Below are 18,347 nucleotides of genomic sequence, written 5' to 3' on the forward strand. Positions count from 1 at the left end.
TATGCAACATACATGTACATGTACTCTGCACCTCTCAAGGGGCACCTGGACTGATTCATCATTCTTAACAGCTTCATCGTGGGGCAGTTGCATGTACATGTATCTGCAGGAATTCCAAAATCCCACTAGCATGCAAGGATTCACGAAATTGTGCCCTCTGTGAGGTATACCCGTGATACACCTGTGATTTGATTAAAGCAGAACTGATTTTTTTTATTTAAAAAACGCTGCTAACACTGCCCACAATATCTATCAATATTGACATGTAACGCGTGTAGCCTTCACAATTAAGGAATAAGTACCAGTACACATGTGCCTAGTAAGTACATAGAACAAAATACACTATACTAGGCAGGCATGCAAGTGCATCCTCTGAACAGAACACATGTACAGTATGTTTAGGTCAGGCTAGATCTATATTAAGATTGCTCAATTGCCCCCAAAATGCCAAAGAGCCCCCTTTCTGTATGTTTTGTTTTTTTTTGTTTTCAGTGTAAAGTAATCAAGCATTTGATATTGATAATAGGAGGTAGTGTGATCTTGCTGAACTTGTAACTCCTTCCACTGTAAAAATCCAAAGTTTCCAAAATTTCCATGGCCTATCTGCAACATACAGCACTATGCAGCACTCCTTTTATCAATAATGCTTAGAGGTCGTTTAAAAATCTGTGATCATGATGTTGGATTTGGTGATCATAATTCATTTTTGAATGCACCAACTGTAAGTTGTCATGCTTTGATAAAGAAAATGCATAGTTTATTAAGTTATTAGTAAAGTTGATGATTTTCATTCCTAACCTTTGGGGGCGGGGCTGGGAAGAGGGAAAAATTGAAATTTTGAAATGAAAAGTAATGAAAAGAATTTGTATTTGCTTGGTCCATCAGTCCATTTCAGAGCTATGGCAATTTATCCTGATCTGAAGCCCTACATGGGAACATTTGACGTCATACTGAAGGTAAACAAGATACCCTGTTGCAATGCTAATGAATCTTTTCTGTAGTTAATAACATCTAACAACTCTTAAGAGTATGGGAAACTTTGGAAGGGTCATTAGCTGAAACCTCTAAAGGCATGTAAACATCTTGAAATTGGAAGATTTTGGACTTTTACGGTTAATGTTTTTCAAGCAGATGAAGAATTGTCCAGAGTAAGATATTAAAGCCCTACCCTCTATTTACATGTATGTTGTGTTTGTGTTGGGGTGTTGATGGGACATGGTCATCACTTTGTGCAACGATTATTCAAAGCAGAGTTCAGCTGAAGCAGTTGATTCAAAGCCTTATCGTAACTTCATGTAGTAAGGCGTTTGAAAATGAGACTGTTCTAAGGTGGTTTTTGGCTGCATCAAAATCATCTAGGTCTTTGCCCCATTGGAAATATATGTACATGTACATGGGACATGCTTACAATAAATGCAGCTGTAACTCTGGAAAGCAGTTTTTGGACACAGCCTGTTGAAAGAAAATTTGCTTGTACACTGTACTAGTCCCAAGCTGCATACCGCACACCCATGCTGTTTTTTCTGATTACAGGTTGTTGCAAAGCAACTACATTGTATTTTTATGCAAATTACCTTGCTTAGCTCTGCTAAATTAGCCTGATTTATGGTTCTACATTTACATGTGTGCCGAGGTTTGAAGGACGGAAGAAGAAAATTTATTTGGGAAGAGTAGGGGTGTTTGACCCTCAGACAGCACCATGTTATTTTGTTTTGTGATTGGACAGGATCCGAATGGCAATGTTATCCAGCAGTGGATGAATCTTCAGAACACTACCTACGGCGTTGTCTCTGGGGAGACAGTCATGTCAGAGACTCCTGTACTGGGGGATTGGGTGATCACAGTCACGGCTAATGTAAGTCATCAGCACTCAGGAGTTCAGCAGACTACTTGGTATAGCTCACGGCCCAGTCTGCGGAAGCAGTGCAGCGTCGTGTGTGAATATGACATCTATGAGTTTGAACAATATTCACAAACTCTTCATGCAATCAGATCCCACACATGAGTCGGAGGCCATGTTTTTCAATACTTCTGTTGAAGTTTGCCTTAGGAAAACCTCAGCTCTTTGTTTTGACGCACCATCCAGTTTTCCATTAGTGTAATTACTACTGACTGACATTGCACAAGATACTTTAAACTTAAAACTCAAAAGTACCTCTGGCTGCCACAGACTCATTTGGTTAGGTTCGATCAGACATTTGTTCATGCATTCTTCCCAAAGTTTGAACCAAACCCAAATGTTAAAAGTTGGACTGATTATGCCATTCACCCTGCAAGTTTTACTGTACACAGAGGAGCACATTGATGCTTAATCAAACCCTAAGAGTTGGAATTGATGCAATTTTCAATCCTGGCAAATTGCAAATACGTTTATTTACAAACTTTACCTGGTAAAGCAGTTGCCAAGAGAACCAACTGCTTTGAGCACTGCGTGAAAGTATGTGGCTGCTCAAATGTCTAAAATGTCAATTTATCTAAAACCTTAGCTGTTATTTAAAATATGCCTGTTGGAACCCTTGGCACCTGTCTGTTTTGTGGACCACACGTGTACATTTAGTGCAGTTAGTCGTGCTTGATGCTTCAGTTGCTTCCAGGCAATGGTTATCTGCTTAATGTGTCTCCTATGTACAACCGAGGTGTTATCGCAGTGTCTACACATTCAGTTGTTGGGCGAAAGTATCACCGAGTGTTTACTCAGTGACTTGAAGGCAAACTTTGACACCAGGCTTTTCAATTGAGCTTGGAGAACATCCCCCTTGGTTATTTTGAATTCTGTTTTTCTTACTCCAATACTCTCTTTATTTTTGTGACAGAACAATGCGTACGATCACACAATCACTATTGATGAATATGGTAAGAGAACCCACCAAAAGCTTGAATTTTTATTTGTGGATTTCTTTTCTTTTGGAGCATGCACCATTTATAACAAATTAGCAGACCATGTGGAAACAGCCATCTGTTGGACTCTTGCAATGTCTGTCTTCCATCATTTGCCAATGTTGTCCTATTCTCTCATAGCTGTTAATGGAACAAACATACAGTCAGTGAAAACCCACCTTTAAATTTTCCTGAAATCTGGGATATTTAAGAGTAACAACTCTCCTACTTCTCACAATGAGTTGTTGTAGGGAGAAGATTAACTAGACACAAGGCACTTCATCAGTGATCACAGTCTGTCCTGATGTTAGTAGGCCATATTACTGCAGTGCCATTGAGGAAAAACCAACACACCATATTATGAAAAGAGATTTATTTTCATTTGTCTATCCGTATACCGGTAGTTCCCTGTCACCCCGAAATCTTCCTCCTAGCTACTTTCAAGCTTCAAGGGAGATTCTTCGTACTCTGCAGAACCTTGAAACATAAATGAGTTCACTTAAAAAGTGATTGCTGTACTGGTGTTTTTTCCCACTTTTGTGGTTCCAGTTCTGCCCAAGTTTGAGGTGACTGTCACACCACCACCTTACATTGTTAGCACAGACACCCAGGCTACTATCTCAGTGGAAGCTAAGTAAGTACTGTATGACAGAATTGTAATGAGGGATTTGTGAGTGAGCTGTGTTTGGCACATCGACCATGCACAAGTCAACTCAAACAAGCACGCATCACCTGCAATCTGTAATTCTCCTTTTGTTTGATTGAAACTTTTTTGAAGGGCTCCTATAAGATTTTGTACATGATTTACCTGATTTTCCAATTTGGGACCCTGACCCAATCAGGTAACTACATTTATCATTCTCCACTGGTACTGTTGAGTATGGTAAGCATAGTTTGTCCACACATTGCGTGTCCAAATTGGCCGTTTGAATCAGCTGGTGTGCATAGCTGGATGGGACCTCGTTGCCAAGTAAAAGCATGTCCTTTCTTGGTTTTGTACCAATCTCAAGTCAAGAGAAAGTTGTAGGTCAGCTTCCCCAGAAAAACAGTAACCGGTACATTCAGTTCCAATTACTTGAGCCCCTTTTTATGTTATTATTATGATCAAACATTTCTGGTAATGAAACCAAGGATTCCTCAAAAGTGCCCTTGGGACTGAATCCCATAAGCCTACAAACATGTAGAGAGGAGACAGTGAGAAGCGGTTACAGTTTTAGAGGTGGGAAAAAAAACCCAACAGAAAATTCTGAGTGAAGCTCACCATGTCATCGTGAGCAGTATCGTCTTGGTTGCTAAAAATGGCCATAAAATTTCTTTGGGATCTCATCGAAGGTAAACTTAGTGGGTTTTTTCCCTTTGTCTTCCAATTTTTCTTTTTTTTTTGGTAGGTACACATACGGGGAGCCAGTGAAAGGAACTGTTTCAATGGACCTGCAGGTGTTGGGTGGTGGGAAACCATACCATGTTGAATTTGAGGTAAACTGCATTTGCAGTTAGTAGCTTTCTTAGATGGTGACATATAAAGCCTGTAAACTCCTTCCCAGCAATTGGAAAATTAGTCTTGGATGCTCATGGCATAACATTCAATTAAAGAGCAGTTGGATTGTAAGCCACTGATATTGTTTAGGTTTTTATATACCGGTATTCAATCCATTATGGATTGAAATGTGATTTTTTTATATCACTGGCATGAATGGTGTTTTCTCAGATCCTGTTTTCCCAGTGCATTTCCTCATGGGATATGTTCAATTTCACTTCTGCATTACCAAATGACTAGTCGGAAGCAATCACAAACCAGGGAATTTTCAATTTCTTCCTCTTGCTTTGCACTTGCTTTGCTTAATATGACGCTCTACAAGAACTCACCTTGCTCACTTTTTGAAACTCGGCACTGAAAAAAGGGTCGTGTCATGGTTTCTCCCTTCTCCTCCGTAACATTCAGATTGACGGCAAAGGAGAGACAGTGGTGACAAAGGCCGAGCTTGCCGATCTGTATTACGGCAATCTGTACAGATGGGTGAGGTTCACCTGCACGGCCAACGTGACTGAGTCCTTGACTGGCATCCAGCAGACCGGAGTCGGTTACTTCGGCTATGAGGAAAAACCGATTAAAGTGGCTGAATTGCCAGGAAACCCAGAGGTGTTCAAGCCAGGCCTGCTGTACACAGCTTACGTAAGTGTCGAGGGGTGATTTTGCAAGATATCTGTTTCCAGATATTCAAAGTGTTTGTTCCAAAATTGTGGATTTTGAGAGGTTTCATCATCAAGGTTTGGCTATGTGTGCTTTCTTCATTTGACATAAAAAACAATATGTACGAAAGAATTCATGCTCTGTTAGCTATTGAAAAGACCTGGAAAGTCATAGTATCTTCTCTAGCCTTTGTTAGAGCCATGCCGCTGGGTGGTTCATGGATTTCTCTCCCCCCGCCCCCCGTCTAATCCCTGGTGCATAGTAAACCAGCTTTGGTAGTATATTTGAAAAGTTGTAAAGTTGACATATATTTTAAGTGTTGATTGGCTCTACTCTCTTAAAGGCCGCTTTCTGCCATGTTCTTATGTTAAATTGTATTGGAGGAGATGGCAGAACAATAGACCTCTTTTTCCCTTTGCTTATAGGTGAAAGTGACCCATGTCGATGAGACCTCCTTAACTGATGCAGAGAGAAGGCGCCGGCTGGTGGTCACCCACAGTTACACGGTGTCGGGAAGCAGAGAGTCAGTCGATGCGATTGATGCAGAGGTGGTCATCCCAGAGGACGGCATCATTAAACTCGACTTCAACTTTCCCACCGAGGCGGTTTCGGCCAATTTCTTGGTATGCAGGGAGTGGCGTTCCCTTGATAGTTTCTTGCAGAAAAGTCTCGGGGTGAATGTGTCTCTTGATTGGTTCAGGATTATACACAAGCCAACTGTTGATCCTACTGCCGCTGAAGTGTAGGTACATGAGATGCTAGGGATTGGATGTAAGTTCGGTGGAGAAAAATGAGATCATTTGTTGCTGTTTGATCTAAAAAGGAGGAAATGAAGTTGTGCTGTCAGTGTAGACAAAGGTTTCTTTGCAGCGATTTCTGAAGCCCTGCACATCCAGTGCGTTGTAAGAAGAGGCAGTTTTTCTTGGAGCAGTGTTATCCATTGGTGAATGGGGAGGGGCATGGGACCACCCTCCCCCTCCTAAAAAAGGAACATACAAGAAGTTTTATTCTTGCGAAATAATGAGATACAAGCAAGTTTTTTTGGGGGGGGTTTATATCTGTTCCGAAAGGAAGTAAAAAGCTCTCAAGTATAGCCTCACTCCTCAGAAATGCTAGAAAAGGTAGCTTCCAAGAAATTCCGATTTTTTTTACTCCTGAAAAAAAGTCCTCCGTCCTCCATAAAATAAAAATTTGGCTCTAGATGTGCCCTTGATCTTGTATGTTGTTAAAACTTTCCCGTTGTCATTTTGTAGGTTGCTTATTACTACGACAACAATGAACGAGCCTATGGGTATGATGTGCAAAAGTATCTCAGCCCTGCCAACTCCCCAAGCAGTGAGTTCCTGCAGATCATTGCGCAGGGTGCCAGCCTTCAGGTAAGAGTTGCATATCAAGTGAATGCGGGAACCAGCTGTCACGTCTATCCTTGGGGCTTCCTTTGTTAGTGGTGATGCCTTAAAAGTGTGAAAGAGAAGATGTCGTCATTGTACGTTATGCAATGTTTGGAATAAGTATACTGCATTTTGGTGTTGGAAGTGCTTTTTTTTTTTAAATGTCGAAAATAGCTGGAAAGATCTTTGCCAATGAGCCACTTCGGTTTTTTGAAAAGGCATGGTCATTTGAAAACAATTCATGCCAGCTTGAGTGTGTTCTGTTTATTTGAGTGGATGTCGTATGGCTGTGCTGATTGGGCCAACGTTGCACGTGTGCACTGCTGTTTTGGAATGAGCTACATGTACGAAGCACTAACGTTTGGGCATGTGCTGGCAGAATACAGAACTGACCCCTTACTTTGCTGCTCAAAGTCTGAGAGTTGACTTCAGTGGAGTGCTGTCCCGGTTTGAAGCCATCTTTATGTCTGCTGCATTTTTATCTTTCCAATAGGCTGGGACTCAGGCCAGTTTTGAGATCAGAACAACGGAGGTGCCGCCCAAGCTAACTTATCAGGTGCGTCAGGCTTTGTCTGACATCTTGGCTGTGGCTGAGGTCTATGGTCCCAGTGGAGCCAGTGGCTTCCATACAGTCTGCAGCCTTGCACAATAATGACAGCCACAGCCAAGTAAACTTGTCACGTCATATTAAGGCAAAGGCTAGCGCAAGAGATACCTAGGAATCTATTATAGGAAAATGAGACGTCAGTGTCCTGATGTATGCAAACATTAAAGTTACTCTTTGAAAGCTAGAGTGAATTTGAATCAGTAAAGAGTTTAAATTTGCATGAAGTGCTTTTTTCTTGTTGATATTTAATGCAAAAGATTAAAGTCCTGTGTGGACAATATCGACTGTTGACATGCCTGCAGAGCAAGTTGACAGGCTGTAATGTTGTTGGATATGTTTTCTTTTCATTTTCACAAAAAAAGAGATGTGTCAAATTTTTATAGTTCTTGTCAGGTTTGACCCCATTTAAACCTGCTTTGGAATCTATGTCTTTCTCAGGTCTTTTCCAAGGGAAACATTGTTCTGGCCAGCTCCCTCACCAGTGTCACTTCCACTAATACAGTCCTCACCATTGATGTGACGTCAGCCATGGCGCCTCAGGCTCGTCTGGTTGTGTCATATGTCCGGCCCGACAATCACGAGTTAGTGCTGGACAGCATTAACATCAACGTGGAAGGAGCCTTTGAGAATGAGGTGAGGCCCAGTCCAGTGGCCTGTAACCTTGTGCCAGAACTGTAGATTGCACTTTGTTGCCCACTTGCGTATGCAAACAGTAGGGATTACATGTCCAAATTTCAGTTGAATGTGCACAAATCCACTGCATCTTTGTGTGAGAGGAGACAAATTCTGAGCAATTCAAGCTCGTTTATTACCCCAAAAACTCCACTTATTTGGAAATGACTGGATAACAAGTTGACAAGATTTCACTCTGATACCTCTGAAGGTGACGATTAATTTCAACAAGGAGGAGGTGGAACCTGGAGAAGGCATTAAGTTGGACATAACCGCCGAGAGAAATGCTTATGTGGGAGTCCTGGCTATTGACACCAGCGTTATGCTTCTCAAGACTGGAAATGACATCACACAGAGCTTGGTGGGTCAAAGATCAAAGGTCCTGCATGGATAACCATTGAGAAGCCTTTTTTCCTGCCAACTGTCCACTTCCCCAACCAAAATAGCTTTGTTTTCAAAGAGAATTTTTTGCAGAGAATTTAAACATTTTCACATTTTGTAGCTTTTATCCAGAAAATCCTTCAGTGAAATTATCACATCCATCATAATCATGTCTTTAATAAACCTCAAGCCCCAGTTCATGGACATATTGCTCAAGGCCTCCCTTAAATTGGGTACCCTTCAACTTGTATACGGTCTACACAGGTGGTAGATGCCCTAGAAGACTTTGACACAACTAGCAGTGGAAACGATGGCTATGTGTATGACGTTGGATTCGGACGGGCAGTGGCTCGAAGGAAGCGCTCAGCCTGGTGCTGTGGCTGGTGGCCGTTCCCCATCCCGGGGGATACCGCCCGTGAGGTTTTGAATGTAAGTTAGGCACCAGTCACTGGTAAAATGGTGAACATGAAATAGTAGTATACAAATAGCGAATCTTTATGATTGGGGTGGCAAAATTAATTTCATTAGGTGATATATTGGAGTTCAATTCCAGTAGGCGAAGCCAAATGCAATTCAGTCTGTGACCAGTGAAATTCTTTCCATTGCACAAATGTGAAACATTCATTATTTCCTCTGTACATTTGAAAAATTCTGTTTGTGTACGAGTCTGCATTTTGATTTCTCAGTCCACGTAAAGCACGTTCCAAAGATGTCATGTTCCAAACCGTGACAGAATTTTTTCATGAAGAGCCGCGACCATGCCCTCTGCATGCAGTTGCAGTTCAACAGTATATTCAACTTGGGTATATGCAGCAGTCACTGTTGAATGTGTCCAACAACTCAATGAACTGATCAGTGGGCGCTGATCAGTTCCCAATCAAACGACCCAGCCCTGCTCTAGACCAGAGAGTTAGGTGCAGCCATTGCTGGGCGGAATATGACCATTCAGCGTCATCCACACACTTGGTCAGGCTTGGTTAGTTCTCTGTGAGCAGATGAGCGAAGTAGAGAGCAGAAGAGGAAAGTTGGAAATATAATTTGGCTTGTGCTGTTGATGATATTGATGACTGTTTGTTCTTATTCCATGCAGTCGGCTGGCATACTGGTGTTCACTGATGCCCTGGTGTATGGGGAGACAGCACCGGATGTTTATTGTAAGTGAAATCTTGCTTTGATCACAAACCGTATGTCTGAATGGTCAGATTTATTGGGGACTTTTGTTACCTTGTATTATGTTGTACTTACTCCTTGATGAATCTGTAAATTCCTACACTGCTGGGGCAGTCAGAGGTTGTACAGGGACTAGGAATCGACAAAGTTGAACCATTTTGCCAGGTTTTTCAGGTGTAAAGACTGGCCTTTGGCTTACAATGAAATTTGTGGAAAAAGCCATCGATAGGTTGCGAAGATGGAAAGGCTGTCGGACTATTTCAAAGTAGGCTCAAGACCCAAAAAGGTTATTCTTTCGTTGAAATGCTCATTTAGATCTGTTAGAGGAAGTTGATGAAATGTTTTCTTGTGTTGCTATATTCACTGATTGTTTTGATCACTTTTTAAGCAGGGCGTATGGCCTTTGAGTATGCCGAAAGAATGCCCTCTCCTAGGGCTGATTCAGGTCAGGGCGTGGCACCCAAAAGGCCATCAACACCCAAGTCCATTCCCAACTCGCCAAAAGTCCGTTCTGAGTTCCCAGAAACCTGGCTGTGGAGCCATTATGTTGTAGGGTATGTCCAGCACGACCTTGGTACTCAATACTAATCTGCACCTCAGGTTTCTTGGTTTTTTTCATTGGCGATATAGAGTACCGAAGTGTGACGTCATTTAGAACCAGGAAGTGCCGTACAAACAAATGGAGTAGGCAACAGTGTTGGTTCAAACACTGGTGCTCATGTTAATGCCTCTTACATGCATGAAGGTGCACCTGACGTATTGACTTCTGTACTCTATAACACTTAAAATCCCTTGCATGGAGACCAAATTATGTTGTTTTTTTTTAATGGCTCTTTGACCTACTGCCTAATACATGAAATATTGCATGTCTTTTGGTTTGCTTGAATTGCAAAATTGAAGTTGCTTTGACAAAGATGTGGACGTCTGGCACCTCGACATACATGTACCTGTAATGACTTCTTGTTCATAACTTAAAATGGAGGATGGAAGTTAATTACCTTTTGTGAATGGAAAAGTATTCTTTGTGTTGAGATTTGTCTCTACATTCATCACTGTGCTGAGAGTTCTTACTTTGTGTGTTTCCTCAAGGAATTTTTCCAGGAAGTTAGATTTCTCATTTTTCTGAAGTAATGTTACAAAGCCTTGTGATCATGCCTGAAGAAATGCATTCCAAAAATTAACCGAGTCAAGGTTACAGCTTGTGTGGTGATTCAGTGCTTGAAGTTGTATAATTGGAAAACTACCGGAGAAAAAAAGGTCCCAGTTTTGTTATTCTTCTCTGAAAGTATCACACAGGAACCTAAAATCTTCATTGATTGCTACTGATGTGTTCCTTACTTTGCAAAATGTGCCTCTGCAAATTTTGTTCAAAAGGTTAGCCATATCAAACTGCCAATCCCCAGCACTAAAGCCACTCCTCAGATCAGTTGGTCAGCTGTAATCAACAATGTAATTGAAGAGAGGTCAACAGCAGATAACTTGCATCATCTTTTGTTTCACATGGGCATTGGGCGCATTTCAAACAATTCCAGAAGTGCATTTCTTGAGTGAATACGAACGTCTTAAGAGAGGCATTTTATTGCCACATCTTGCCTGCAGTCCAGTTTGTCTGTCTTGTCTATTGGTTCATGCCAAATCTTCCTGTTAGGTCAAACACAGTGCCTCTTTTCTGTCATTGTCCTTGATCTCAGTGCCTCCATGACTGTCTATATGCTTGGTTAAGTGCCTCTATCACTGTCATTTGTCTTGGTCACAGTGCCCCTGTCACCGTCATTGACCCTGGTCCCACTACAACTGTCAGTGACCTTGGTCACAGTGCCCCATCATTGACCTTGGTTTCAGTGCCTCTAAGACTGTCACTGGCCATGGTCATACTGTAGCTGACAGTGACCTTGGTCTCCGTGCTTCTATCACTGTCATTGACTGTGGTCAAAGTTTCTCTATTAGTGCTGGTGACCCTGGTCACACGATACATGTATCTGTCATTGACCTTGGTTTAGTGCCCCTGTCACTGTCATTGACCTTGGTCAAAGTTCCTTTGTGACTGCCGCTGACCCGAGTCACACGTTATCTGTCATTGACCTTTTTTCTCAGTGCCTCAGACTGTTCTGATACGGGCCACCGTGCCTCTGTCACTGTTATCAGTGACCTCAGTCATTGATCTGTCAGTGACCTTATTCATGGTGCCTCTATGACTGCCGCTGCCCATGGTTACACTATGCTGTCATCGACCTTGGTCTCAATGCCTTTTAGTACTCGCGATGATGACTCTGGTCATGTTGCCTCTTGGAATTTTCTTCACTTATGTGTACAGTGCAATGACTGATGACTGTGCCATCTGTTGCCCCTCTGACACAGTCAGTGTCACCTGTCATAGTGCCTCTATTGCCATCACAAGATCTTGGTCACATCGCTCCTGGGACTGCATACAGTGTCCAACATTTTTGTCACTAGCAATGTTGCCAGTGTCTTCCAGCAGTTTGGATGCACATCTTCTGTTAATTTTCAACCTGCAAAAATACATGTAAATCTAAAGTAAAGGTAGACCAGAAAGTGTCTGCAGGTTTTTTCAAACGTTTGTTAAGTGTTTGTGTGTACAAGAATTTATTCCACTGAAGACAGTCATCATTTAACAAGAGTTTCAGACGTTTGGGCTCAAGAGGGCTGTAACCTGACCTCGTAGCCACTCTGGAAGAGTCTGACCCTTAAAATGTGGCTCCAGATTCAGTCGGATTTAATTATTTCCTATTCAGTCGCCCGTGGCGATGTTCTGTTTGACGCCATACCTGCAGCAGCTCCAGGAGCTGCCGTGCCAGAAAGTGCCGAGGCAGATAGTGCCGGGGCACCTCCAAATGCAGCTCCGCCCCCTCCAGAGCCCCGGGTTCGCACTGAGTTTCCTGAGACTTGGCTGTGGAGTGACTATATTGCTGGGTAGGTCAGAGTTGGGTTTTTTTATAAATGAGTTTGTTGCTTTTCCATTGCCTCTTCACGGAAAAAAATCAAAGCAAAATACACTGTATATTTACAGTTGATAAGCAGGTTCAGGGTATAACATGAAACAATGCCCAGTATTGCCCAAATGATAGATGGTTTGGATCTGGTCAACCATTTTGAACCAGTCTCTGGGGCATGGTCATCATTAGGGGAATTTCGGTACAGAGTGAACCCATTCTGTCCACTGTTTCAATGTGTGTTGGTTTCTTTTTTTTTGTCTGGATCAATCCTTGTTTGCAAGTTAATTTGTTACTTTTCTCAGCTTATTTTTCGGGTAGCCTATTTTTTTTTTAACCGACATGTTCCATTTAAATCGTTTAAAAACTTTCTTTTGATACTGTCACGTTTTAATGTCATGTCGCATTTTTATTCGTTGTTTTAATTTTGTTTCATTTTTTTATTTTGTTTGTAAGCCCCTTTTTGTACATGTCAGTTCATAAATACTTTTTATTAAGAAGGCTTTCTTCATTCATTTTAATGATATAAGTTTGTGTTTCATTTTTCTTTTTTTAATGTCTTGATGCTATAAATTCACCGGCAATGCGGCCATATGTCGCTAACGGTGGATATTTTAATAACCATCATTGATCGATTGGTCGAACCATTCACATGAACATATTTGTATGAGGTGTCTTTGACCACGAATACTGCAAGAGTTGTAGCCAGTGTGACAATGGGATTTTACAGAATTTCAACGAGGGTCGCTGGAGCTTGACTGTGTTCCATGGGTGCATTATTAAAGAGCAATCGGGCTAGGGGTCAAAATAGAGTTTGTGTCCAAACTTGCCCAGTCATGGCAGTGAAGTTATAAGGTTGGCAGGAACAGTGCAGAGTGTAAAAAAAAAACTTCAAAACCGGACTTGAAACAAATGCCATATTGTCAGTGTTCCGTATGGACAGCCGTTGTACAGCTGTAACAGGAATGTGCTGATGAGGAAGCAGGTTGTTGCATCTTCGCCTAAAACTGGAAGGATTGTCTTGTATGCATGCTCTTATTTTGCATGATTAAGGCTTAATTTAAACCAGCATGGCAACATCATCCTTTCCTTTTCACAGCATCATTTTGATTTCAAGTAAACTGGTGTGATGCCGTATATAAGAACATAGAATGAGTAAATTTCACATTATTGGTGTCAGGCTGAAACACACATTTTGAGTGCAAATTCACTGAGTTGAGATTCAAGCATCAGCACCTCCCACTGATATTTTCTTTATTTTTCAACCCTGTCCCTCCTCTGTCCGCCATCTTGTTTCAGAGATGATGGGCGTGTAAGGGTGGCCTCCACCGTGCCAGATACTATAACCTCATGGGTGGCCAGTGCGTTCTCCATGTCAGCCCAGACTGGCATTGGCGTGGCGGAATCCACTGCTCAGGTAGGGACACTGCCCCTTGAGTGGGAGCTCTGCCCTTCTAACCTGTGCGTGTGTTAGGTAACTGTGTGTCTTATAGTTTGCTTGTCATGTGCCAACTTTGCCAAAAGCTAACTTGGGATAGACCCAGCTTTGTTTGGAAGGAAATGCTTTATGAGAAAAAAGTATAGGGTTAAGCTATCCTGTAATTGTATTGAAGTATGGGAAAGGAACTCGTGATAACTCGTTATGCGAAGAAGATTCAGAGCAAAGCTGCAACACTTGATTTTGATAATAGCTTTAGGAATACTCAAGACCCTGATTTCTACCCACCATTGATCTGAAGGGAGTAGCTTCATTCTTTATGATGACCATCTGACTCCTACTTCCCTCTCCAGTTGAGAGTCTTCAGACCCTTCTTTGTCTCACTGACGCTGCCGTATTCGGTGATTCGAGGAGAGAAGTTGGTTCTACAGGCCACTGTCTTCAACTACCTAGCCTTTCCAGTACAGGTTAGTATGGGAAAAAGACCTTCCCACAATTTTTTGGTGCTGAAGTTATTAACCATTTCCTGCCAGGTGCTTTTTAAAATGCAGTGCCTACATACGGGCGTTTTTTCAATATCTTTGGTTTTCAAAAATTCCTATCTCTTTTCCTGAACGCCTAAACCCCAAGGAGGGATTGTCAGGCTGACAGACAACATCTATTAATGCCCGAGTATATCAGCCAGGCCTAGCCGCCTGGTAAAAAGAGCCCAGATTGTGCGGTGCTACATGAGTTTCTTTTGTTCCTGAAACTGGCACAGTGTACTGCTGGCGTCTTTTCAGATTAGCATGCAGTGGTATTGTATCGCTCATACCTTGAGTGCTGGAGTGCTTTTGTCCCCAGTGGTAATCCACTCGCGCTGAATGCCATAAACAGTGGTATAATCTTTCAAAACAATGACGGATTTCCTCCGCTACTAGCAACTGAAAAAAATGTTGGCAATTCCCAGCAGCTCCGTCTTTTGTTCCGAGGACCGTCTGTTGTTACAAGGCCCACAGCTCTTTTGTTCAATTTCGGGCACCCCGTCTATGCGTACAAACCCAAGGTACTCGAAACCGGGCTCCCCAGCAGGATATGGTTAATTCCTGTTGTTATTATACTGTGGTCTGTTGATCAATCATGTGATGGTGAAGATCTGCCATCTGAAAGGTAAACCAGCTGCACATTTTGTAATTATTAGTAATAAACACGGTGCAGTGGAAAAGGAAAAAAGAATTATAAATATGAATTTCACCAAGTGTAAAGTAGATTGTCAGTTTGGATTAACAAATTGTTTTGTAAAAAAGTAGTTTATATCTGTTATTAACTATTTCTGTGAGCAAGTCTACACTTTTTTGATGCAGCATTTTGTCTTTGGAATATGTAAACACTCAATTTTGGTATCTTTTGAAAAACATCCATTTTTTTTTTACAGTTTTTAAGGTCATTAACTTGGCTTTTGGGTAAATAAAGCAAGGAACGTTGATTCTTCGATATTTGTCTTTTCTTTGCACGTCTCCAATAGGCAACTGTCACTTTATCAGGTTCTGTTGAATTCCAAAGTCTGAGCTATGACGAGAATGGATCTGAGAAGATTTCCAACTCTGATCAGGTAAACTATTGAGAGGAAAAATGCCTCAAGATCAATGTAGAATGAGTTGTCTCTGCTTTCCTGATCCTGAAGGTTTCTCTTCAGATTGGTTGGTGGTTCTGTTTGTGTCTGCAGGCTGGTATCTTAATTCTCAATGTTACTACTGCAGAATTTCAAAGAAAACGGTTGTGATTAGAATTGTTGATTTTTGGTAATAATGTGATTGTTTGTATTTTTTTTCTTGCAGTACGTTATATTGCTCTAAGTAGGTCATGTCCAGTTTGAAATCATGCACAGCTCTATTAGGTAGTGGCTTCTTCCATGGCTCATAGAGTCCTGTGTAATTACACCCCCTATCCAAGTAGTTGGGACAGGGCCTTGCGCTAGTTGTACTGTCTTCCGAGCATTGACCAACGCTCATATGTATCTGTATTCCTCTGCTTAGGTGAAGTCAGTCAAGGTCCCGGCCAATGGAGGTGCGACTGTCTACTTCCCCATACTGCCTCAGAAACTAGGTACGGTGGACCTGTCAGTCAGCGCTACCACAGAGAAGGCTGCTGATGCTGTGGTCCGGCAGCTTCTCGTTGAGGTGGGTCAATTATACTGGGTTCTGCGAGAACCCGGGTGTATGTTTGATTAGTCATTTTGCAGAACTGGGTCATTTCATCTCAGTGATTTTGTGATATTTTCACCCAACCTTCACTGATTGACACAGTATTTGATGTAATGATTGACCTGCATGAGAAACCTCCAGAAGTTTTTGTTTAAATTTCACTCTTTCATTTTTTTCGCTGCACTTCGTGTAGTTCTGACTCCAGTATCGTGCATACATTGAGTTATAGTGGGAGTTATGATTTATCTTGCCACATCCAAAGCAGTAAACACAGGTCATGCTATTTAGCATCAACAGACGTCAACAAAGCGTCAACTAAATATTCAAGCATTTTTATACAAATAGTTTTACATTTACAATATTAGGCTCCTACGTAACTTAATGTATCATATTATCAAAAATGATATTTGAAGGTGGAAATTTTAGCGACGAATTCGGGCCTGCTCATGCAGCCTGACCGGCCGCCATCTTGTTTTTGCGTGGACAGTATAGAAAAGAGAGATTCCGGCCTCCATACATTGCAAAAAAGTTTTGTTTTTCTGCGTGAATCTGGAAGTGAATTCAGTGTTTCTTTTACACAGTGGCAGGTCTTAGAATCTCTAAATTTAGATAAAACTACTTTTAAATCCTCAGAGGGTATTTTCAAGATGTTGACACTTTGTTGACCCTAGTTCAAGTACTAGTTGTATGTGCTGACGCTAAATACCATGACCGGTAAACACCGCGACATCGCTGAAACGAAGAATGCGACCCACAGCACTGCAGTCCTGTCAGACTCTCTCACAAACAAAATATACACCTAAGCCACAGCCAGGCCATGGCAGCAATGGTCACACCAAAATGAACTGTTGCGTAAATGCAAGAAAGCAACTGCTGTGAGCAACACCAGGAAATTATACGGTCCATTTAAGCCTGCACGAGTAAAGCACTAAAGTTCAAATAGTATGTAGTCACACAAAGGTACTTGTAAGCTTGTCTTTCCTGTATGTTTTGGAAAATACACATTTTAATTGAAAAATACACATTTTGGAACCTCGGAATACACTTCTGTGATTCTAAAGGTTGGCAGGTCTGGGAATTATTTAGCAGAAGTTGAGAATGTACCATAGAGCTGTATTAAATGACTAGAGCGCTAAATCATTCCCCCGTATGAAGTTTTGCTTACTGTTAACAGTCCAAGTGTTATGCGGTGGATATTTCCTTGGGCTCATTTTTGCTTAGAATGAACATTGGCTGAGCTTGACTGAGCCTTCATCAATGCTGTTGCATTGCACTTGCTCTTTCCCTCTCAGCCGGAAGGCATCCCTACCTCGTTCTCGGAGCCAGTCTTCATTGACTTCAATAGCACCCAGGGTACACTGTCAAAAGAATTCACTTTTGGATTTCCCAAGGACCTCTTGATTCCGGGATCGGTTCGTGCCCAGCTGACTGTCACAGGTGATGTTTTTTAGTTGTCACGGGGATAAAGGTTTCTCAGTGTGTGCAAAAGGCTTATAGTGTAATCAGAGTGTGTTCCTTATACCTTGGTGTTGAATGCTGTGGAAATTGTAGTTTTCAAAGAGTGCTGAAAAGTCATGGACGTTGGTTTTTCGATTCCTGCGGGGAGTCTAACTAGGAAGGGAATTGTTTGTTGCAATGTTCCTCCAGGTGACATCATGGGTCCCACGATGAGTGGGCTGGACAAGCTCCTGCAGTTACCAAGCGGCTGTGGGGAACAGACCATGCTGTCGTTTGCACCCGATGTCTTCATTTATTCCTACCTGGAGAGCACCAACCAAGACAACCCGACTGTGATGCAGAAGGCCAAGGATTTCATGAAAAAAGGTGAGAGCAGTTGACTTTCAGTGGACCGGAATTTCCCCCTTGACCTACGTGGCCCGATGCACATCCTCCATTGTCATAGGCACAGACCACAATGCCGGGGGCAGTATCTGCATGATCGGCAAGCCTTCAAAACTTCAGACACGGCAAAGCCTATGATGGAAATGTGGAGCAAGCTCCATTGCCTAGTTTGAACACATGATGTACAGTTGCTAACCAAACGCTTACAGTAATGATGGCTTGTCTCTAGGAAACTTTGTGGTCACTGGGTACTTGAACGTTCTTTGATCAAAGTATACTTTTTAGATTTTTTTTTGATCGAAAGAAACATTAAAGTCAAGCCAACCTGTGACGTACATTACCATAACTGTTCTTTGAAATTCCCCCCAAAAGAAGGAAAAGGTTTATGAATAGTTAAAGTTGAAATTTAGCCGTGCTGCACACTTTGCTTTGAACAGTAGTGGAGCATTTCTAAAGAGTGTAGGGTGTGCAATCATTTGCCTACTACAATAAACCAAACCTCTCTGTCAAATTTTAACTTACCATTGGCCAAATTGAGTTCCTTTAGTTATAAATCGTCTTTAACAGGAAATTAATATTAAAGTTGCTACATCACAGGCTCAATCAGGTGCCTTTTAATATTATTGAAATTTCGCAATCCAGCA

At 41.9% G+C, this 18,347-nt stretch overlaps 1 protein-coding gene across 7 annotated transcripts in view; it reads left to right on the top strand.

The window, feature by feature from the left end:
- cd109 (CD109 molecule) overlaps positions 1-18,347 on the top strand; it is a 39,321-nt gene that overhangs the window by 11,402 nt on the left and 9,572 nt on the right. For 5 of the 7 annotated variants that reach the window (XM_022228218.2, XM_022228221.2, XM_022228220.2 and 2 more), the window contains exons 5-24: positions 886-956; positions 1,727-1,855; positions 2,814-2,853; positions 3,427-3,511; positions 4,266-4,353; positions 4,820-5,050; positions 5,494-5,691; positions 6,322-6,444; positions 6,953-7,015; positions 7,505-7,699; positions 7,950-8,099; positions 8,384-8,548; positions 9,210-9,273; positions 12,043-12,220; positions 13,540-13,657; positions 14,032-14,145; positions 15,183-15,269; positions 15,694-15,837; positions 17,154-17,298; positions 17,509-17,685. In XM_022228218.2, coding sequence (XP_022083910.2) covers positions 886-956; positions 1,727-1,855; positions 2,814-2,853; positions 3,427-3,511; positions 4,266-4,353; positions 4,820-5,050; positions 5,494-5,691; positions 6,322-6,444; positions 6,953-7,015; positions 7,505-7,699; positions 7,950-8,099; positions 8,384-8,548; positions 9,210-9,273; positions 12,043-12,220; positions 13,540-13,657; positions 14,032-14,145; positions 15,183-15,269; positions 15,694-15,837; positions 17,154-17,298; positions 17,509-17,685 — 2,565 coding nt within the window. Of the gene's footprint in view, positions 1-885; positions 957-1,726; positions 1,856-2,813; positions 2,854-3,426; positions 3,512-4,265; positions 4,354-4,819; positions 5,051-5,493; positions 5,692-6,321; positions 6,445-6,952; positions 7,016-7,504; positions 7,700-7,949; positions 8,100-8,383; positions 8,549-9,209; positions 9,274-9,677; positions 9,844-12,042; positions 12,221-13,539; positions 13,658-14,031; positions 14,146-15,182; positions 15,270-15,693; positions 15,838-17,153; positions 17,299-17,508; positions 17,686-18,347 lie in introns of all 7 variants that reach the window. The other 2 variants (XM_022228216.2, XM_022228217.2) reach the window with 2 other exon arrangements.

Source organism: Acanthaster planci, linkage group LG06 (genome assembly GCF_054643075.1).
Source record: "Acanthaster planci isolate LZ-2023a linkage group LG06, COTS_SCS, whole genome shotgun sequence".
Classification (NCBI taxonomy): Eukaryota; Metazoa; Echinodermata; class Asteroidea; order Valvatida; family Acanthasteridae; genus Acanthaster; species Acanthaster planci.